General features: G+C 45.5%; 1 protein-coding gene across 4 annotated transcripts in view; it reads left to right on the top strand.

Moving 5' to 3' along the window:
• The window catches only part of SLC4A11 (solute carrier family 4 member 11), a 268286-nt gene that overhangs the window by 159627 nt on the left and 85242 nt on the right, over positions 1 to 23417 (top strand). For all 4 annotated transcript variants that reach the window (XM_068274632.1, XM_068274623.1, XM_068274641.1 and 1 more), the window contains exons 5-6: positions 1388 to 1619; positions 16754 to 16835. In XM_068274632.1, the coding sequence (XP_068130733.1) occupies positions 1388 to 1619; positions 16754 to 16835 (314 nt within the window). The remainder of the gene's footprint in view (positions 1 to 1387; positions 1620 to 16753; positions 16836 to 23417) is intronic.

Below are 23417 nucleotides of genomic sequence, written 5' to 3'. Positions count from 1 at the left end.
GAGGAGCATAGTGAGTCCGTGGCAGATTTCATTTTTTTTTTGTCGCAAGTTAGAAGAAATGGAAACTTTTTTTTTTTCTTTTTTGTCAAAGTGTCATTTTCCGCTAACTTGTGACAAAAAATAAAATCTTCTATGAACGCACCATGCCTCTCACTGAATACTTTGGGATGTCTTCTTTCCAAAATGGGGTCATTTGGGGGGTATTTGTACTTTCCTGGAATTTTAGCCCCTCATGAAACCTGACAGGTGCTCAGAAAAGTCAGAGATGCTTAAAAATGGGAAAATTCACTTTTGGCACCATAGTTTGTAAACGCTATAACTTTTACCCAATCCAATAAATATACACTGAATGGTTTTTTTTTTATCAAAGACATGTAGCAGAATAACTTTCGCGCTCAAATGTATAGGAAATTTTACTTTATTTGAAAAATGTCAGCACAGAAAGTTAAAAAAAATCATTTTTGCCAAAATTCATGTCTTTTTTGCTGAATATAATAAAAAGTAAAAATCGCAGGAGCAATCAAATAGCACCAAAAGAAAGCTGTATTAGTGACAAGAAAAGGAGGTAAAATTCATTTAGGTGGTAGGTTGTATGAGCGAGCAATAAACCGTGAAAGCTGCAGTGGTCTGAATGGAGAAAAAGGCTCTGGTCCTTAAGGGGCGAAAAGACTGTGGTCCTGAAGTGGTTAAAGCAGCAGCAGGATCAGCCATACTATGCAAGGAAGAAACCCACATATAAGTAGATAAATACTTGATCTACTTACATAACATATGTATTGTACTTTCCACATTTTGATTTCAGTGAATGTTCTATAGTAAATGAAGAAAATTCTGTTCCTGGCCATTTCCATCTCTTTTTTTCCTCCCTTACTTTCTCCTCCAATCTGCAGTGTCCTCTCTTGCTTGCATTGTAAACACGTGTGAGCACAGGATCAGGTTTCAGCTCAGCCTGTCACACTGAACTGCTCTCAGCCCAATCGCTGAGGAGCAGGAATGTGGGAGGGGAGATGAGCTCTGGCAAGAGAATGGAGCCTGGCTGACTGAGATGAGATTAATTACAACAGAGACATTTCTGAATAGATTGGAGTGCTTGCAATACAGGGTGAGATTCCTGGCAGCTTTATAAACACAGAGCAGCGGGTAACTGGAATTTGATTTTGTGGCTGACAATCCCTCTATGAAAAAAAACGCAAAATTTTGTGTGCTGTTGTAGGCGCCCATAAAAAAAAAGACAATGGGGCACCCAAATTTTACCCCAGTTCGATAATTTCTTTCAAACTTCTGCCACTAGTGGGCGCCCAAATCTCCCGTCGCTTCAGTGATATGGTGATATCCGTATTGTGTGTAGAGACTGTTCATCACTCATTATTTATTTTTACTTCCTCAGTACCTAAAATTAAAGAACTTTGAAGAAGAGGTGAGAGCCCACCGGGACCTGGACGGTTTCCTTGCCAAAGCCAGCATCATCCTGGACGAGACGGCCACCTCTCTGGATGACATCCTGCGGGAGATGCTCAAGCACTTTGTGGAGGACCCGGAGAACGCTGAGCCCACCTGCAACTTTGAGAAAATCATGAGCACTTTATTCACAGACTCTGGGGCCCCGCGGGAGGGGAATGGTGAGGACATTTACATTCTCATATCATTGTTCGATTCATTACCACCCAATGGCTGCAGTGATTAAATTATGACTATAATGCTCATCCAGGTGGCAGAATTTAAGATTAGCATATCATGCCTTCCCCTGTCACTGCTTTTTTAAAGTGGACCTGAACTCTTGCACAGGACAGAAGGAAAACCTAGAGAAATCCACTCTGTATGTATTTAGAGAGTTCAGCCTGTCTAATTCCCCCTCATCTGTGACTCATCACAAGTGTAATTTGATCTCTTAGCTATGTCAGGTGGCTGCCTCGGCAGAGCAGCTAATTTGTAAACACAGGATGTTAACCCTATGGGCCTGATTCACAAAGCGGCGATAACTCGGTTATCACGCCTAAAAGATTTTAGGCGTGATTAGCTTTGCACCACTGAGTTAGCACCGTTTTGTGCTCTTTATCGAGCGCAAAGTCCCGCGCGCAAAGTTTTGCTCGCGCAATTCCGCGCGCAGTGCCCATAGGGGTTAATGGGCGCATCGCGTGCACTGCACCATGCGCCGCGCGAATGCGCGCGCAAATCTTTGCACGAGTTTCATTTTATCACGCCTAAACTGAGTTTAGGCGTGATAAAGGGCTTTTTCACAGGCGGACAAACACTTTGCACCGCTTTGTGAATCAGGCCCCATGTCTGCTTCCATGAAACCAGTACACACAAGTACACACTGCAGATTTTTATTTTTTGCAGGATTTGTAGCAGCTGTAAGAAAGAAATATTTTTCTGTAAAGGTTATTATGCTGTTGCCTATCTTTTAGAGCAGAGGAAGTTTTGAGTTCAGGTCCGCTTTAATCAATTTTCTAGCCCCAGCCTCCCTTTTCCTGGTAAAGCTAATCTGATTATTTTTTTCTTGTTCAGTAGGAGTCATTGCTTATCCATTAGATTGAAGTTATCTAAACAGGTGTTATGCTTGGTACACACCATACAATTTTCTGGCGGATTAACCTGCCAGATCGATTTACCTGCTGATCTGAATTTTGATTTTGTTGAGATTTTCTGATCATTTCCGATCGATTTCTGTTCACTTCTATGGAAAGCGATTGGAAAAATGATTGAAAAATGGATCGAAATTCATATTGGACATGTTGGAAATAATCAATCTGGCAGGTAAATTTGCCAGAAAATTGTATGGTGTGTACCTAGCATTAGGGCTGCCTGTACTATATAGACTTCAGACTTCTTAGCAGAGCAGTCCATTTTTTCACCAACAAGGTGCTCCTGAACCCCAAGGAGTCACCAAATTCATCTTCACTTCCTGGTATGGAAACCCAGCCACTCACCTTTGCATGGCTGCCATCAAATGAGGTGTGGGTGGAGCCATGAGTGGACGTTACAGCAGACCCGAACTCTTGCACAGCACCCTATGAAAAGTCTTTATTCCACATATATTTGCTGAAGAAATTCACTTCAGTGCGTTATGTTTGTTTAGGCAGATCAACCTGTCTAATTAGTTCTGAACAGCAACTGTGAATAGACTGCAGAACTTTGTTGAGGCATCTCTCCTTTATAGTGGAGGTTGCAGCAATGAAACCAAGTAAAACTTTTAGTATACTTTGAACATTCGGCAAAATTAAATCCCCAAACAGTATTCTGTGGCATGCAATTTCTGTTTTCCTGTGTAGAACAGATAAGGGAAGTAGTACCATTGTGGTTTGGACCGGCCCTGTCAGCCTTTAAATGAAATTTAAACAAAACATTTCTGCTGTTGTACTGTATAGAAACATGACAGGTCTCCTTTAATGTATAACTGTGTCTCGTTCTAATATTCCAGAAGAGTGGATACAGTAACACATTCAGTCATTGGGTAATACATAATTTGCCTACAGCTGCAGTCGCTGTTGCTATAACATAGGACAGGACCGTCCTACAACAGACTGAATGACTGTATCTGTACGGTGAGGCGGTTGCACAATATTACTGTATATTAAGGTGATTGGAAGTCCTGCTTCCCTCAGCAGCTTCTGCCTGTGGCTTCATGCTGCAGGATGGCTGGGGAGAGCGCAGTGGCGTCTTTATGGGCACATTTGGGATGCGGTAATCGGCAGAGTTCTGTGTTTACGCTTTGTATTGGCACAGGGGAGCGCGCTCGGCATGGCTGAATCTCAGCGGGATGGCGAACCAATTAGCCTCTTGTTTTCCTTCTTCATGGATATTTCTGAGGTGACTCACTCGCTGTAGAGACTCCGGCCTAATTCCTTCCAGCAGCCAGCGCTGAGGTGAAGCAGCTGTTACTGGGCCGATAGAGCACGGCTATGAAGTGGTGAGGCAGTCCTGTTACTGGCATGGGAAGCTCTCCACAGGCCAGGCTGCCACTACCTTCAAATGTGAGATAACCGCGGCCGCACCATGGCCGATTATGGGTGTAGGTTCTGAGGTGACTGCAGGAGGGCGTCAGAGCAAATTAATGATTGCACAAAAGAGGGACACAGAGAGCCCAACATAGTGCAGTATGTACTGGTAATCAAATGAATTGATGATCGAGTATTAGTAGTGTAATGCTGGGGGGGGGTCATACTTTCTGACCACCCAGCGCAACAAGGCTAAGAGCTGGATAATGGAAGAGGTTACACAGGCTGCCCAGAGCAACTGCAGTTCTGGGCTTCCGATCTCGCTACAAATAAAGCACAATGGCAGCGCAGTGCGATGTTGCGCTGCCTTAGTTCGCACTGTGCTGCCTTAGCGATTAGCAAGCATTCAGACAGGTACAAGACAGGACTATAGATTGGAGCGTAACTAGTAGCAACTGCAGCTCAGTCCCGTCCACAAAAGCAGAGCAAGCTGGCTAACAACAGTCACCAGCAAGCATCCACCCAGGCAAGACTACAGGATAGAACATAACTAATAGCAACTGCAGCCTATAGTTACGTTCCCAGAAACTAGAGTAGCAGGAATACTACAGTCACCAACGTGGTGATGGCAGAATCCAAGCTATCTGGATAATGGACTTCACTGATCCACCGCGGATGCAGCGAACGTCCATCAAGCATCGAACTAGGCAATACACAATAATAAGAAAAATAACAAACTGCTCAACTAACGGATAAATATATATTCGCAAGTCTGCATATATATTTATCAAGAACTAGCTAAAGCACAAGTAATAAGATCGCATAGAACTACAATAACAGAACTATACAGAGTAAGGTGCCCAGTAGATCAGCGTACTGACCACTATGATGGGCGGGGTATGAAACGGGAGGCAGACTTTTATGCTGGCATCACCCAATGGATGCAGGTATGCAAATCTCCACACAGCTAAATGGTAATCAATCAATCCTGAGCTGGCTTGATTACAATTTGCTAGTTGGCTGTGAATGCAAAGGGCCCCCATAAGAAATACATGCAGAATCATGTAACATGCATGCAGGAAATCCAGGGCTATCTGGCCACAGCTCAGCTGCAACAAGCAATTGGTGGAATGATGACTGCATCCTGAGCTGCCCAGAACTGCAGAGCAATTGCAAATGCCAATGAGACCCATTGCAAATGCACAACTGAATACAAGCAGATAAGCCAGAACTGTCAGTTTGCAGCTCTACTGCAATGGACAGAGTAGGCTACAGGAGGGATCCTTACAAGTAGTTATACTTACAAGACAGGGTTACCTCACAGGCAACCACTGTAGATGCAGGTGGGGAGATTAAACCTGACCCCACTCAGGATTAAGAAGTCACTCTCCATAGAACAGAAGAAGGGGTAGCACCTCACCCCCCAAGGGTGGACTTGTACAATGTATCAAAAGAATAGAGGTGCCAAAAGAATAAAAATAACTAAAAAGTTTAAAAACAGAGGAAGAGGTGGACTTGCCTCCTCCAAGCAGACACAAGATCTCAGACCTGCATTGTATATGCTCCACCCCATTGCCTGATGAAGCCCCATTGCCTGATGAAGCAGGGTCATTCCTGTGAAGCGCGTTGTATGATCACTGGAGTATGTAATTAATTAAAATTGCTTTGTTGAAACACTAGCATTATCTTGTGCCTGCTTGGAGGAGGCAAGTCCACCTCTTCCTCCTTATTTTTAATTTTTTTTAGCTATTTTTATTCTTGTGGCGCCTCTGATCTTTTGTTGCATAATGATTGTACAAAGACCAGCTAAGTTCAGGCACAGGATTTTTTTTTAAACATGCAATTAAAGGGAATTTTATTTTAATTTAATTAAGAATGAAAGTTTTGCACAAAAAAAAAAAAAAAAAAAAAAATGTAATCGGCGTTTGCCCATTGTAAAATCATTCCTCTCCCTGATTTACATTCTGGCATTTATCAAGTGGTGACATTTTTACTGCTGGCAGGTGGTGTCAGTGAAAGAAGAAGCTGCTTGCTTTTTTGGCAGTTGGAAACAGCTGTTATTTCCCACAATGCAACGAGGTTCACAGACAGGAAACTGCCAGGACCATGGTCCTCAGTTTCCTGTGGGAGGGGTTTCACCACAATATCAGCCATACAGAGCCAGCTGATGATCCGTTTGAGAAAAGGTAAAGATTTCTCATGAGATAGGATAGTGATATGCAAACTTGGCTTTCCAGCTGTTAATGAACAAGTCCCACAATGCATTGCAGGAGTCTGACAGCCACAGTCATGATTCATAAAGGCAAATGCATTGTGGGACTTGTAGTTCCTTAACAGCTGGAGAGTCAAGTGTGCAGATGAATGGGAAAGGGGGTATCAGCTACTGATTGGGATGAAGTTCAATTCTTGGTTACGGTTTCTCTTTAAGGATAAGTGTTCACCCCCACTTTGGGCTGTACTATAATTTGGCTGAAGATTTTTAATTGCCAGTTTCAGAGCCCCCCTCAGGTCTCTTGGTCCAGCCCAGTACTGTTATTAAATAGAGCGTATGGTGCTTACTACACAAGGATGGTATTATTTTGTGCTGACCGCGGTTCCTGGCCCGGTAACCCTCGTGTAGCGTACTGCCTCTGTGTGTTTATACGGTTTCACGTTGGCAGAGCCTGTAGCCATTATCGTCTTTTAAATATACCCTGGCAGAAATATAAATAACCGCGCTGGCTGCCGAAGCGAGAGGCGGCTTGCTGCAGAGGCTCCTGGGAAAAGCGAGGAGAGCGAAGGAGCAGCTTTTGCCATACGCTTTCTTTTTATTGGCCCTTTCACGGTTTGTCTGTTTTTCACATTAAAGGAAACCTGTACCAGTCAGTCAGTTTCTTTATTAAATGTTTTTGCATGTTTTCAAACTGCTATAAATGCATTGGATTCAGTTCACTAAAACCTGTCTGGCAAAAAGGTAATATGAGGTAATTTTACCTCATGCGTTAAATATTTATTTGAGTATTCACTAAGATTTTCTTACATGCGTCAGCAGTTCGAGCGTACAATCCAAAAAGTTGCCACAGTAATTTGGGTGCCGGAAAAAGCCGCCAGTGAAGTATTGGTAAGTTAACCGATATTCCACTACAGTATAATCTTGTTGTTGTAAACTTCAAGGGACCAGGAAAAGTGGTTTACTATATCAAAATTTTCCTATATCAGAAATTGTCCAGCATGCCATGGTACATTCTCTGCTGCACAGGAGCAGCTCTGTCCTCCCATTGGAGGTACAGTACAAGCACTTGTCCTAGAAATGGCCCAGCATGCCCTGGTACATTCTCTGCTGCACAGGACCAGCTCTGTCCTCCCATTGGAGGTACAGTACAAGCACTTGTCCTAGAAATATCCCAGCATGCCCTGGTACATTCTCTGCTGCACAGGAGCAGCTCTGTCCTCCCATTGGAGGTACAGTACAAGCACTTGTCCTAGAAATGGCCCAGCATGCCCTGGTACATTCTCTGCTGCACAGGAGCAGCTCTGTCCTCCCATTGGAGGTACAGTACAAGCACTTGTCCTAGAAATGGCCCAGCATGCCCTGGTACATTCTCTGCTGCACAGGAGCAGCTCTGTCCTCCCATTGGAGGTACAGTACAAGCACTTGTCCTAGAAATGGCCCAGCATGCCCTGGTACATTCTCTGCTGCAAAGGAGCAGCTCTGTCCTCCCATTGGAGGTACAGTACAATCACTTGTCCTAGAAATTGTCCAGCATGCCTTGGTACATTCTCTGCTGCAAAGGAGCAGCTCTGTCCTCCCATTGGAGGTACAGTACAAGCACTTGTCCTAGAAATGGCCCAGCAAGCCCTGGTACATTCTCTGCTGCACAGGAGCAGCTCTGTGCTCCCATTGGAGGTACAGTACAAGCACTTGTCCTAGAAATGGCCCAGCATGCCCTGGTACATTCTCTGCTGCAAAGGAGCAGCTCTGTCCTCCCATTGGAGGTACAGTACAAGCACTTGTCCTAGAAATGGCCCAGCAAGCCCTGGTACATTCTCTGCTGCACAGGAGCAGCTCTGTGCTCCCATTGGAGGTACAGTACAAGCACTTGTCCTAGAAATGGCCCAGCATGCCCTGGTACATTCTCTGCTGCACAGGAGCAGCTCTGTCCTCCCATTGGAGGTACAGTACAATCACTTGTCCTAGAAATTGTCCAGCATGCCTTGGTACATTCTCTGCTGCACAGGAGCAGCTCTGTCCTCCCATTGGAGGTACAGTACAAGCACTTGTCCTAGAAATATCCCAGCATGCCCTGGTAAATTCTCTGCTGCACAGGAGCAGCTCTGTCCTCCCATTGGAGGCTACAGTACAAGCACTTGTCCTAGAAATGGCCCAGCATGCCCTGGTACATTCTCTGCTGCACAGGAGCAGCTCTGTCCTCCCATTGGAGGTACAGTACAAGCACTTGTACATTTGGTGGACTACAAGGCTGGACAAATCGCTAGTACAGTATCGAGGGCTCCTTAAAAATTGCAGCCATCACTAAATAAAGGCAACCACTCGCTTCCTGTTAGTGCTCCGATACCTCAGAGGGGGGGGGACTTGCAGCACGTGTCCTGCAAAACTTTCTGCTCACATTTGAGCCAGTCATGAAGCGTCTTCAATATGCAGCCAATCATGATAAGCCACTCGCATCTGTAAATGACGATATATTTATCGGTGGTTGCAAAGTGGCAGTGGTAACACTTTCTTCATTTACCTCAGGCTGCTTATTTGTAAAGTACTGTATGTCCAGCACTGGTGACAGTCTTCGTGTCTTACAAATGTTATCAGACAGCAACTCTCATGCAACAAACCATGCACTGCCCACTGTTTGCTATATCCAGAGTCAGCGTCATGTAGGGGCCAAAAAATATGTTTACTATAAGGGCTTGTTTCCACTACAGCGAATCTGCATGTGTTGTCTGCATGCAGATTCGCATAAGCAATAGAAGTGGATGGGCCTGTTTCCACTTGTGCGGGATTCTGTGCGGTTTGTCGTGCAGAAAAAAATCTGCACGGCAGACCGATTAGAACGATCACGCCGCACACGATTCATCAGCAATGTAACTAAATAGGAAAACTGCAAGCATTTTAGTCTTGCGATTTTCCATGCGTTTCCGCATGCGTTTTCGTTTAAAAACCCATGTCAATGCATGCTGGCATTGACATGGTTAAAATCGCATAGCGCAAACCGCGAGCGTGAAAATCGCACCTCAGTAGTGGAAACTGGCCCTAACAAGTTTTATTATATCCAGGTTTACTATACCAGGCGTTGCTCCCATAGACTTATAATGGAGATTAGCCGGGACCTGGAGAGGCAGTTTACTACACCAGCGTTTATTACGAGATTATGCTGTACTTTATTCCGAGAGTAAAATATTGGTAATTTTTGCGAACACCTAATGCTGTTCCCACATGAGCCCATCCTCTACCGCTGCCAACAGCTCCAGGTTGGGGGTTAAATACAGAACATCTCACTTGTGTTACCGCATGCTTCATTCTTTGTGGATTGACATTTATACGGTAATTACCTCACAAGTTGGTAATTTACCTCACTAGTTCATAATTTACCTAATGCAGTAACAGCCTTTGAACTGGCATTTAACAAAATGTTTGGTAAAATCAGATGTTTTTAACTTTACCGCATGCGGTAAGGCTCAGTGAATGGAGGCCTATGTGTTTATTATGATGTCTTGGCTAAATTATGCATTTAGTTGTCAAAAGGTTGTTGGTTAAAGGTAGTCATTATTTTATATAATCTGTGGTAATCGATCAGAAAAGAGCGGTCGTGGCCATTAATGACTGAAAACCCGCTAATTGTAAAATTATTTGTCTCAAAAACTGCAAGGTCTTCTTGAAGTATTACTTTTACTTGTTCCCAGTATTTTACTTAATATATGTAGCGTGGTGACAATAGCCTGTATAGGGGCTTTGCTGTTAATGGTTAAAAATCGGCAAGAAATTACGCATAATTGGGAAATTACAATTCCCGATTATGGTTACAAAGCAAATTATGAATTTTCTTAAAATCTCACATTACGATTTTGTACTGTAATTGCAAATTATGTTGCGTAATTCTGATCATGCAAAATTTGTGCACATCACTTATTTTGACCAATGAAATTGAAACAAGCCATTCTGTGTTCAAATGGAATAGTAAACATTTACTCAGTGCAGACTTAAATGACCCCGGTATCTAATGCCTGCCTGGTACACACCATGCAATTTCCCATCACATCGATGGGTCAAATAGATCATTTCCCACAGGTCCGATCAGGTTTCCGATTGCTTTTTCTGATCGTTTTTGTAAAAAAGTGATCAGAAAATCAATCAGGAAAAATGATCAGACCTGCCGAGAATTATCAATTCAAACCACCATTCAAACACCATGGTGTGTAACAGGCATAAAGATTTGTGTATACAAATGAGGATTGTCACTTGCAGGGATCAGGACTTGATCATGTAACAGTTTGGGGCTGAGTGCTGTACAGACGCGTTGCTAGACTAGCTATAGAGGAGGATGGAGGTACAGTGGCACGAAGGTGCCTTAGGGCAATTTTTGGAGAGCATCAAACATATGTAAGGTTTTGGGATGTGGGAGGAAACCGAGAAGTGCCTGGAGGAAACCCACACAAAAGTAGAGAACATACAACCTCCATGCAGATAGTGCCATGGCCCATATTTGAGCCAGCCACCCAGTGCTGCAATGCAAGAGTGTGATCTGTTGCAGTACTGTAATATAGCATTAAATAAATTCTACATGACTATGTGATTTACAGTGAAAAGCTTTACCTATGTTGTGTGACCGTGTTGTACAAATCACAATACTGTCTGATCGGAGTTCCCCTTTATGTCCGGAGATCCTGGGCGCTCTGCCACTGATGGCTGCAGGCACCGGTCTTGTGGGGGCCCTTTCAGCGTGTCCTCCCAGTGTGTCCTCCCAGTGTTGCTGTTTGGCCTCTCCAGCTCCTGCTGAGCACAGATTTGTGGTCTGCGGAAGCAGTGGAAACGGCTGTATAAATCCCCATCCAGAAATCTTACATAATAGCGTTCTGTTTATGTTGCACAATGCCGCATTCATGCCTCCGCTGTGCACTGTGCGAGCCTGCGTCCTGATGAGGTGTCTGTGCGCTCTGTCACCTTCCACAGACGTGCTGGAGGAGTCCTCCAACAATCTTACACCCGATCAGCAATGCCCATACTACGCAGCAATTCCTCATACTACGCTGTACTGCACAATACAGGCATAAAGCAATCCCCATACTACACAGCAACCCCCATACTACGCAGCACTGCACAATACAGGCATGAAGCAGTCCCCATACTACGCAGCACTGCACAATACAGGCATGAAGCAATCCTCATATTACGCAGCAATCCCCATACTACACAGCACTGCACAATACAGACATGAAGCAATCCTCATATTACGCAGCAATCCCCATACTACGCAGCACTGCACAATACAGGCATGAAGCAGTCCCCATACTACGCAGCACTGCACAATACAGGCCTGAAGCAATCCTCATATTACGCATCAATCCCCATACTACACAGAACTGCACAATACAGGCATAAACCAATCCCCATACTACACAGCAACCCTCATACTATGCAGCACTGCACAGTACAGGCATGAAGCAATCCTCATTACACAGCAATCCTCATACTACGCAGCAATGCCCATACTACGCTGTACTGCACAATACAGGCATGAAGCAATCCTCATATTACACAGCAATCCTCATACTACGCCACACTGCACAATACAGGCATGAAGCAATCCCCATATTACACAGCAATCCTCATACTACGCAGCAATCCCCATACTACGCAGCACTGCACAATACAGGCATGAAGCAATCCTCATATTACACAGCAATCCCCATACTACGCAGCACTGCACAATACACGCATGAAGCAATCTCCATACTACACAGCAGTCCCCCTACAGTCCCCCTACAACGCAGCACTGCACAATACAGGCATGAAGCAATCCTCCTATTAGTCAGCAGTCCCCCTACAATGCAGCACTGCACAATACAGGCATGAAGCAATCCTCATATTACGCAGCAATCCCCATACTACGCAGCACTGCACAATACAGGCATGAAGCAATCTCCATACTACACAGCAGTCCCCCTACAGTCCCCCTACAACGCAGCACTGCACAATACAGGTATGAAGCAGTCCCCATACTACACAGCAGTCCCCCTACAACACAGCACTGCACAATACAGGCATGAAACAATCCCCATACTACACAGCAGTCCCCCCTACAACACAGCACTGCACAATAAAGCATGAAACAATCCCCATACTACACAGCAGTCCCCCCTACAACACAGCACTGCACAATACAGGCATGAAGCAATCCTCATATTACGCAGCAATCCTCATACTACGCAGCAATCCCCATACTACGCAGCACTGCACAATACAGGCATGAAGCAATCCTTATATTACACAGCAATCCCCATACTACGCAGCACTGCACAATACAGGCATGAAGCAATCTCCATACTACACAGCAGTCCCCCTACAGTCCCCCTACAACGCAGCACTGCACAATACAGGCATGAAGCAATCCTCCTATTAGTCAGCAGTCCCCCTACAATGCAGCACTGCACAATACAGGCATGAAGCAATCCTCATATTACGCAGCAATCCCCCTACAACACAGCACTGCACAATACAGGCATGAAGCAATCTCCATACTACACAGCAGTCCCCCTACAGTCCCCCTACAACGCAGCACTGCACAATACAGGCATGAAGCAGTCCCCATACTACACAGCAGTCCCCCTACAACACAGCACTGCACAATACAGGCATGAAACAATCCCCATACTACACAGCAGTCCCCCCTACAACACAGCACTGCACAATAAAGCATGAAACAATCCCCATACTACACAGCAGTCCCCCCTACAACACAGCACTGCACAATACAGGCATGAAGCAATCCTCATATTACGCAGCAATCCTCATACTACGCAGCAATCCCCATACTACGCAGCACTGCACAATACAGGCATGAAGCAATCCTTATATTACACAGCAATCCCCATACTACGCAGCACTGCACAATACAGGCATGAAGCAATCTTCATATTACACAGCAATCCCCATACTACGCAGCACTGCACAATACAGGCATGAAGCAATCCTCATATTACACAGCAATCCCCATACTACGCAGCACTGCACAATACAGGCATGAAGCAATCCTCATATTACACAGCAATCCTCATACTACGCAGCAATCCCCATACTACGCAGCACTGCACAATACAGGCATGAAGCAATCCTCATATTACACAGCAATCCCCATACTACGCAGCAATCCCCATACTACGCAGCACTGCACAATACAGGCATGAAGCAATCCCCATACTACGCAGCACTGCACAATACAGGCATGAAGCAATCCTCATATTACACAGCAATCCCCATACTACGCAGCACTGCACAATACAGGCATGAAGCAATCCTCATATTACACAGCAATCCCCATACTACGCAGCACTGCACAATACAGGCATGAAGCAATCCTCATATTACACAGCAATCCCCATACTACGCAGCACTGCACAATACAGGCATGAAGCAATCGCCATATTACACAGCAATCCTCATACTACGCAGCAATCCCCATACTACGCAGCACTGCACAATACAGGCATGAAGCAATCCCCATATTACACAGCAATCCTCATACTACGCAGCGATCCCCATACTACACAGCACTGCACAATACAGGCATGAAGCAATCCTCATATTACACAGCAATCCTCATACTACACAGCACTGCACAATACAGAATCAGGTTTAGAATCAGAATCAGAATCAGGTTTATTTCGCCAAGTGCGGCGGAGCCGCGCTCAGAATTATTTGTGGTACAAATACAGGCATGAAGCAATCCTCATATTACACAGCAGTCCCCCATACTACACAGCACTGCACAATACAGGCATGAAGCAGTCCCCATACTACACAGCAGTCCCCATACTACACAGCAGTCCCCATACTACACAGCAGTCCCCATACTACACAGCAGTCCCCATACTACACAGCACTGCACAATACAGGCATGAAGCAATCCTCATATTACACAGCAATCCCCATACTACACAGCACTGCACAATACAGGCATGAAGCAATCCTCATATTACACAGCAATCCTCATACTACGCAGCAATCCCCATACTACGCAGCACTGCACAATACAGGCATGAAGCAATCCTCATATTACACAGCAATCCCCATACTACACAGCACTGCACAATACAGGCATGAAGCAGTCCCCATACTACACAGCAGTCCCCCTACAACACCGCACTGCACAATACAGGCATGAAGCAGTCACCATACTACACAGCAGTCCCCATACTACACAGCACTGCACAATACAGGCATGAAACAATCCTCATATTACGCAGCAATCCTCCTACTACGCAGCACTGCACAATACAGGCATGAAGCAATCCCCATACTACACAGCAGTCCCCCTACAGCACAGCACTGCACAATACAGGCATGAAGCAATCCTCATATTACGCAGCAATCCTCATACTACGCAGCACTGCACAATACAGACATGAAGCAATCCCCATACTACACAGCACTGCACAATACAGGCATGAAGCAATCCTCATATTACACAGCAGTCCCCATACTACACAGCAGTCCCCATACTACACAGCAGTCCCCATACTACACAGCACTGCACAATACAGGCATGAAGCAATCCTCCTATTACGCAGCAATCCTCATATTACGCAGCAATCCCGATACTACACTGCACTGCACAATACAGGCATGAAGCAATCCTCATATTACGCAGCAATCCTCATACTACGCAGCACTGCACAATACAGGCATGAAGCAATCCCCATACTACACAGCAGTCCCCCTACAACACAGCACTGCACAATACAGGCATGAAGCAGTCCCCATACTACACAGCAGTCCCCATACTACACAGCAGTCCCCATACTACACAGCACTGCACAATACAGGCATGAAGCAATCCTCCTATTACGCAGCAATCCTCATATTACGCAGCAATCCCGATACTACACTGCACTGCACAATACAGGCATGAAGCAATCCTCATATTACGCAGCAATCCTCATACTACGCAGCACTGCACAATACAGGCATGAAGCAATCCCCATACTACACAGCAGTCCCCCTACAACACAGCACTGCACAATACAGGCATGAAGCAGTCCCCATACTACACAGCAGTCCCCATACTACACAGCAGTCCCCATACTACACAGCACTGCACAATACAGGCATGAAGCAATCCTCCTATTACGCAGCAATCCTCATATTACGCAGCAATCCCGATACTACACTGCACTGCACAATACAGGCATGAAGCAATCCTCATATTACGCAGCAATCCTCATACTACGCAGCACTGCACAATACAGGCATGAAGCAATCCCCATACTACACAGCAGTCCCCCTACAACACAGCACTGCACAATACAGGCATGAAGCAGTCCCCATACTACACAGCAGTCCCCATACTACACAGCACTGCACAATACAGGCATGAAGCAATCCTCCTATTACGCAGCAATCCTCATATTAAGCAGCAATCCCGAAATCTTACTGGACGTTACTAATATGTTAGTACATGCTCTTATAACATCATGTCTGAACTATTGTAACATACTACTTTGTGGTCTACCTCCTAACAGACTGGCCCCACTACGGTCCGTACTGAACTTGGCTGCTTGTCTCATCTTTCTTCTCGTTCTTCCTCTGCTGCTCTTCTTCATTGGCTGCCAATTAACCAGAGGATCCACTTCAAACCCCTATTAAAATACAAAACTTGTCACAATTTCTCTCCCCTGTACATCTCCGGGGGGGGGGGGGGGGGGGGGGAGGGGGGTAAGGGGGCTGCTATCTAATATTGGGAGCAAATCTGGCTATCTATACTGATGGGGGGAGCTACCTAATACTGGGGGGGACATCTGACTATCTATACAGAGGGGGGGAGGTACCTAATGTTTCCAGATTCCAACCCAATCACAATCTCAGATCTGCAAACAACCTTCTATTATCCTCGTATAGAATCATCTCCTTTCATTCATGTATGAGATTTCTCACAAGCCTCACCCTCCTCTGGAATTTCCTTTCAAAACCCATTCATCACTCTCCAACCTCTGAAATCTTTAAGCATGTCCTTAAAACTCACCTTTTCCAACAAATAATACACTCGAAGGGCCTGTACACACTGCTGCGCTTTTAACATCGCATGCGATTTATAAATCGCAAGCCTTCATGAGAATAGGAAAAGCGCATCGCACCAGTGTGTACAGGTCTCCATTATTTTTCAAAAGACCTTGCGATTAAAAAGCGCATGCGATTTGAAAAGTGCAGCGCAAGCGCAGCAGTGTGTACAGGCCCTAACTCAGGCCATCCCCCTACAACCTCTGACCAAGTTGTGCTCCTTACTAAATACAGCCTGAAACACACGGCCTCTAGCTATGCATATTGTATACTACCCCACCTCTTGTTTCCTGCGTACTCCTTTAGTTTGTAAGCTCACAAGGGCAGGGCTCTCTCATCCTTTTGTGTCTTGTTACAGTGGTCACTGTAATTATGTCCACCAATTCTGTATGATTTACCAGTGTCTATACTTGGCGTACACCATTGTCTGTATTACTGTATATCCCATGTTTTGTTCTTAACCTGTTCTTTGCCACGGAATATGTTGTCTAATTATAACTGAATAAGTGTTCTGAACCTTTGCACTGAAATTGAACCTTTCTTTCAACAGTTCACCTTCTTTCTGACGTCATACAAGGGGTCACGGCCACTGCGACAGGGGTGCAGTATCAGCAGTCATGGCTATGTATAATGTGAGTATACATAATGATCCCCCCCCCCCTTTTTTTTTTATTTTTTTTATATTCCACAGTTTTATTGTATATTTAAATCTACGTTTTAAGTTTTTACTGTTTCATTGTCTCTGCTCAATGACACATTCATTGAATTATGCCAGAGCTAAAATCTATGAGCTAAAATCTACGAACTATTGACCCCCTTTTTGTATCCCTTTCCTGCTCTCAGAAGCCTTTTATTGCCAGGAAAGTGTTGTATTGCTTTAGTTCCGGATCATAGAGGTTACTCTATAGTCCGACCTAGACAGAAACTGTCACTTTCATACCTGATTTTTAACTTTCAGGCAGAGAAAGGGGAAAAAAGGAACACAGCCTAGTTATTTGTGTGCCTGGCACTGTACATGCACGTCTATCTCACCATGTCACATGTCACTTTGTGTATCTCTTGAAACTGAACTTTACCAAAAGATGGAAGTAGGGGGAAAAAAGAAATCAAGAAGTTGCAAAATGTGAAGTTAAAATGTAGCTTCTAGGTCAAGAAATTGATACTCGCCATATAATTCGTTCATCTTGTTTGATCTACTGTGAGTCTGCAGGACGTCATCTTTACTGTGGACAGACTAAGAAAGCAAAGTCAGCACCAACTGTGCCCTTATTTATAAACTTGCCCACTAACCATATTGTGATCTGCTAAAATGTCTTGCTTGGCAATTGGACACGGCTATTATTTCTCACAATGCAGTGAGGTCCACTACAGGAAACGGTCGTGTCTATGGCAATATTACACTGTGGGAGAGATTTCCCCTCAATATCGGCTACATGGACAACCCTGATTATTATCTAATCAAGAAAAGCTAAATCTTTCTCATGGAAAAGGGGGATATTGGCTACCGATTTTAGGATATATCTCAATTTTGCATTAAAGAAAAACTGTAATTAAAGGGGAACTTCAGCCTAAACAAACATACTGTCATTAAGTTACATTAGTTATGTTAATTAGAATAGATAGGTAATATAATCTCTTACCCACCCTGTTTTAAAAGAACAGGCAAATATTTGTGATTCATGGGGGCTGCCATCTTTGTCATGGGGGCAGCCATCTTTTTGGTTGAAAGGAGGTGACAAGGAGCAGAAGACACAGTTCCAACTGTCCTGTGTCCTGATTACCCCTCCCAGCTGCACACGTTAGGCTTCAAATGTCAAATTCAAAATGTAAAAAAAAAAAAATTTGCACCAAAAGAGCAGAACGAGAACAAAATCAGAAATCCCATCATGCTTTGCACAGCATCAGGGGAAAAAAGCCCGGGCAGTTTTCTTCTGTGCAGCTAAAAATGAGGCTTGTATAAGAGAAACAAAGTTCTGATGCTGTGAAACTGTTAAAGAAACACCAAGCCTTTTCAGTGCTGCTGAGTCGATTTTTAGTCCGGAGGTTCACTTTAAGAAAAAGTCCCCTGAGTGGTACTTGCCTCGGGATGGGGAAGCCTCTGGATCCTAATGATGCTTCCCTCGTTTTTCTCTGTCCCTCCGTTGTCCAGCTGCAGCCCCCCGAAGTGCGGCAATGTAAATATTAACCTTCCTGGATCCAGCGCAGGTGTACTAGCGGATCTCCCTTCGGGTTAAGGGTAATAGCCGAACCTGATCGATCGGCTCTACTGCAGTGGCGCGAGTCCTCTTGCTCCTGCGCAGTGTAGCGGATACGATCGGGTTCGGCTATTTCCGCCTTACTTGAAGGAAGAGCCGCTACTGCGCCTGCACTGGATCCTGGCAAGGTAAATAAATCAGCGCTTGTCAGGCTTGTCGGGGAGGACTGCGGGATGCTTCGGGGGAGCCAGCGCTGGACTGCCTGCAGCTACAGTGGTGGGGGGAAGCCTCATTGGGACCCTGAGGCTTCCCCCTCCCAAGGTAAATACCCCCCAGGGGATGTTTTTCTTAGTACAGGTTTTCTTTAAAGTTCCTCTCATATGCGAGCAATACGACAGGTAAACTCAGTAATACAAATATATTGCATTACTGATCAAAGTCCTTCTGAAGTACGAGAACATGAACACTTCAAGTAATTTGACTTCATGGTCAATACTCCTGATGCAGTCATAGCTGACTGGTGTCCATCGATTTTCCACATTAAAGGTATTTGATTGTTCTCCAAATTTCTTCTGAATCCCTTGAAATCCGCTCCTGTTTAGTGTCGTCAACGGCCCTCCTCGTTGTTTGATGAAGAAGAGAACGTCCATTCCATCAGAACGTTCCTTGTGCCCGGCTGCTTTTACTTTCCGTTCAGTCCAACCCCTTCGAGCTATTGATTGGCCTTCTGGGTCATCTTCTCCTGAATGCTGATCAATAGGAGTATGGACACCTGTACCCTAGCTGCAGATGAAGAGTAATTCAGCCGTCTTATATCAATAATGCACAGTTTTTACGTTATTGATTACAAGCTGCTTTTACATTTGTTGATGTGAAAAGCTTTAGAAGTACCTTTATCCCATAACGAGAGTTCCAGGCTCGGGGGCTGGGAACGGCGCTACGATGGAAGCGGTCAGACTGGGATCCAAAAATGTAATGAACGGTTCTTGTCTACCCGGCAGTTGTCTTCCACAAACCGATGAACAAGTCTTCCTGGCTTGACTGCTCTACTTCCTGACATTTTGCTGTATGGATTATCTGGGTCAGAGGAACATCCCTTTTTGCTTAAGTTGAAATCTCCTCTGAATGTGCTTACATAATTTTTATTTTATTTTTTTTTGTAAATTTTAATTTATTTCACCTGAGGTTGCAGACCAGCAGTGAAAATATTTGCAGATTCTTTGTACAAAGGCAATGTTTTATGCATGTTTGTTTATCCACATTGGCAAAAATTAATTATGCCCAATGAACCCTCCACTCCCCTCCTGTGTGCCTGATTCCAAAATATGTTCACATTTTTCACAGGATAGTCTTTGGTTATTTTCCCTCGTTGGCTACCCCTTACTCCTGCCGCCTGTTTATTCCAGCAAGGGCGAGAGGAGGCAATGCCGCTTAAAGCGGATCTGAACTTTTTGCTGTCCAGGAGAGATGGAAATTACAGAGAAGTCCACCCTGGGGGTGTTTATAGAGAACAGCCTGTCTAATTCTCCCTTCTCAGCAAGTAATGAACTAGTGTAATTTGAACTCCCAGCTGTCTGCCCAGTCTAAGTTGTGAGCAAATCTGTAAACACAGGAGGTTAATCTTTTCTGTGCTCCCAGGAGTGCAGGAGTTAAAGTAAAGGTAGTCCCCGACTTGCGAACGCCCAACTTACGAACGACCCGCCGATACAATTGGCATGGATTCAGTGTTTCCATGGGAACACCCCCCCCCCCCCCCCCCAAAAAAAAAATTATTTTTTTTAAATCCATTTTTTTTTTAATTCAAAGAAAAAATGGCTTTTAAACTTGTATAAGCAGGTACAGAGGGCAGAGGTGACACAGAGAGGGACACTGGAGGCACACATGAGGTACAGGGGACAGAGATAGCACATTGTTCCAACTTAAGAACAGATTCAGGTTAAGAACGAACCTACAGTCCCTATCTCGTTCATTAACCAGGGACTACCTGTACTCTTTAGGCTCATCCTTATCCCAGCAGGAATAGGTAAACTAAGACCCCTACTTCCCAATTAGGCCAGAAACCAACTAGGAGCGATTTAGAATTGCTAGTCATTTGAAAAGCTCTTCCTGATGCAATGCTATGGGGGCTTTTTATAAAATCACATCGCTCCAGTGGGATCACCCCCATAGCATTACATTAGCAAGAGCTTTTCACATCACAAAGCGCTCAGAAAATCACTCCTAGTGGGTTTATGGCCTTCTAAGGGCTCGGCAAACCATAGGGGATGTCTGCGGCGCTTTCCAATCAACAGCTTGAGGTTCTAATAATAAACAGTTCAATGTAATGGTCTGGTCGCCTGATTTCTTGCACAGGACAGAAAGAGAAAACCTAGAGAAATGCACCCTGTATATATTTAGCCTGTCTATTTCCCCCCTCATCTGTGATTAATCAGCACTTGTAATTTGATCTCTCAGCTGTGAGAGTTCAGGGACCCCCTCTGCCACAGCAGAGCAACTAATTTGTAAAAACAGGATGTTAACCCTGAGAGCAGGAAGTAGACACATTGCAGATTTATTGTAGGATTTGTATCAGCTGTAACAAATTGTTTTTCTTAACCCCCTTGCCGTTCCAATTCTGACGGCAAGGGGGCAGCACAGCACTTTAAAAAAAAAATTTAAATCATGTAGCGAGCCCAGGGCTCGCTACATGATAGCCGCTGACAAGGGGCATCCCCCTACCCACTTCGATCGCCGGCGGCGATCTTTGCAAGCAGGAAATCCCGTTCAGAACGGGATTTCCTGCTGGGCTTCCCCCGTCGCCGTGCCACCGGGGCGGGATGACGTCACCGACGTCGGGACGTCAGGGAATCCCGATCCACCCCTCAGCGCTGCCTGGCACTGATTGGCCAGGCTGCGCATGGGGTCTGGAGGGGGCGGGGCTGCGCAGCGGGTAGCGGCGAATCGGCGGCGAGCGACGGCGATCGGAATATGCACGCAGCTAGCAAAGTGCTAGCTGCGTGCAGTAAAAAAAATGTGAAAATCGGCCCAGCGGGGCCGGAAGAAATCGTTCTGCGCAGGTTACCCCGAGCTGAGCTCGGGATAACCGGCAAGAAGGTTGAAGGGTCACTTAAGCCAACTGAAAAAAAAGTTTTACTCACCTGGGGCTTCTACCAGCCCCCTGCAGTTGTCCGGTGCCTACGTAGACTCGCTCCGATGCTCCTGGCCCCGCCGGCAGCCACTTCTGGTTTCGGCAACAGGAGCCGACAGGCTGGGAACGCGAGTGATTTTTCGCGTTCCTGGCCATAATAGCGCCCTCTATGCTGCTATAGCATATAGCAGCATAGAGGGCACTATTTTTGCCAAAAAAAAGTAGGCACCGGACAACTGCAGGGGGCTGGTAGAAGCCCCAGTTGAGTAAAACTCTTCTTTTTCAGTTGGCTTAAAGGAATTCTATCAAACTTTCACTATTTCTGTACGCATTATAAATCAATTTGCCAACAACAGTAAGAATGATCAAAGCATATATTTTTGCTGTGCAGCTTCTTCTGTCTTTATTTAACTAAGGCCCGGTTCACATTAGCGTTCCAGGTCCCCGGAACGCTCCGTACACAGCAGATGGTGAACGGATACATTGTTAATCAATGTAGCCATTCATACTCGTGCGCCGTCCGGATCCGATCGGGGAACGCAGCTCCGGGACGGTCCGGCTTTTTTTCCCAACATGCGCTATTTTTCAGTCCGTCCCGGTGCGGCTGCCGACCCGGGCCGGATCCTGACCCTTCGCATGCGGCCATGCTGTACAATGGGAAACGGATGTTTCCCATCACACTGGCAATAGGACCGGATGCTTCCAGCATCGGTCCTATGCCACTTGAGGGGCCCGGACTACACACCGGTATCCCCCATGCTTGCAGTGCCTTTCCGGCACTGCAATGTATCTAGTTCCGGCTACTTTATTGTAGCCGAAACTGATATATGCATCCGGCGCAACTTGTGGCCAGCGCAGAGACCCGTACGGTCTCTTTGCGGGACCCGGACCCCCGGACACTTGCGGACTCGAACCGCAAGTGTGAATGGGGCCTCACTGTCTGTGTCCCCTGAGAAGACTGACGGCGATGGGGAATTGGGGCAGTTCATTATTCAAGAGGGGGATCCTCTTGCTGCGTACAGCCATGCTTTATTCTATTGTGATGCTCCTCACACAGCAGAGCGACTTATGCAGCACAGGATCGGCTCATAAAGTTACTGAGGAGCCCTCTCTCGCTGCTAGACTGAAGTAGACTTCCCTGTTCTGAGCTGCGTAATTAGTTGTATCTACACAAAGGTAAACATGAGCTGGAGGAGGGCGTGTCATTGCTCTGAAGAGAGCCTAAGAGAAAGAATTATTATCATAATAAATCTTCCTCTACGCCTCCTCTTCAGAGCAATGACCCGCCCTCCTCCAGCTCATGTGTTTACCTTTGTGTAGATACAACTAATTACGCAGCTCAGAACAGGGAAGTCTACTTCAGTCTAGCAGCGAGAGAGGGCTCCTCAGTAACTTTATGAGCCGATTGTGTGCTGCATAAGTCGCTCTGCTGTGTGAGGAGCATCACAATAGAATAAAGCATGGCTGTATGCAGCAAGAGGATCCCCCTCTTGAATAATGAACTGCCCCAATTCCCCGTCGCCGTCAGTTTTCTCAGGGGACACAGACAGTAAGTTAAATAAAGACAGAAGAAGCTGCAAAGCAAAAATATATGCTTTGATCATTCTTACTGTTGGCAAAATGATTTATAATGCTTACAGAAATAGTGAAAGTTTGATAGAATTCCTTTAAGTGTCCCTTTAACCATTTACCGCCATCCTAACGTATTAAAACGTCATGCTTACCGCTATTAACAGCAACATGACGTTTTAATACGTCGCGCATTCCCGCCGCTGCTACCGCCGTGTGTCCGCCGCTACCGCCGCCATTACCGTCGGGATCCCGTGCTGGGCAATTGGGGAAGAGGACTGAACAGTCCTCTACCCAATCGCAGTGCCTGGAGTGAATGGACG

The sequence above is a fragment of the Hyperolius riggenbachi genome, chromosome 1 (genome assembly GCF_040937935.1).
Source record: "Hyperolius riggenbachi isolate aHypRig1 chromosome 1, aHypRig1.pri, whole genome shotgun sequence".
In the NCBI taxonomy this organism is placed as follows: domain Eukaryota; kingdom Metazoa; phylum Chordata; class Amphibia; order Anura; family Hyperoliidae; genus Hyperolius; species Hyperolius riggenbachi.
The sequence above is the reverse complement of the archived record's forward strand: the minus strand, read 5'-3'. Positions and strand labels throughout refer to the sequence as shown.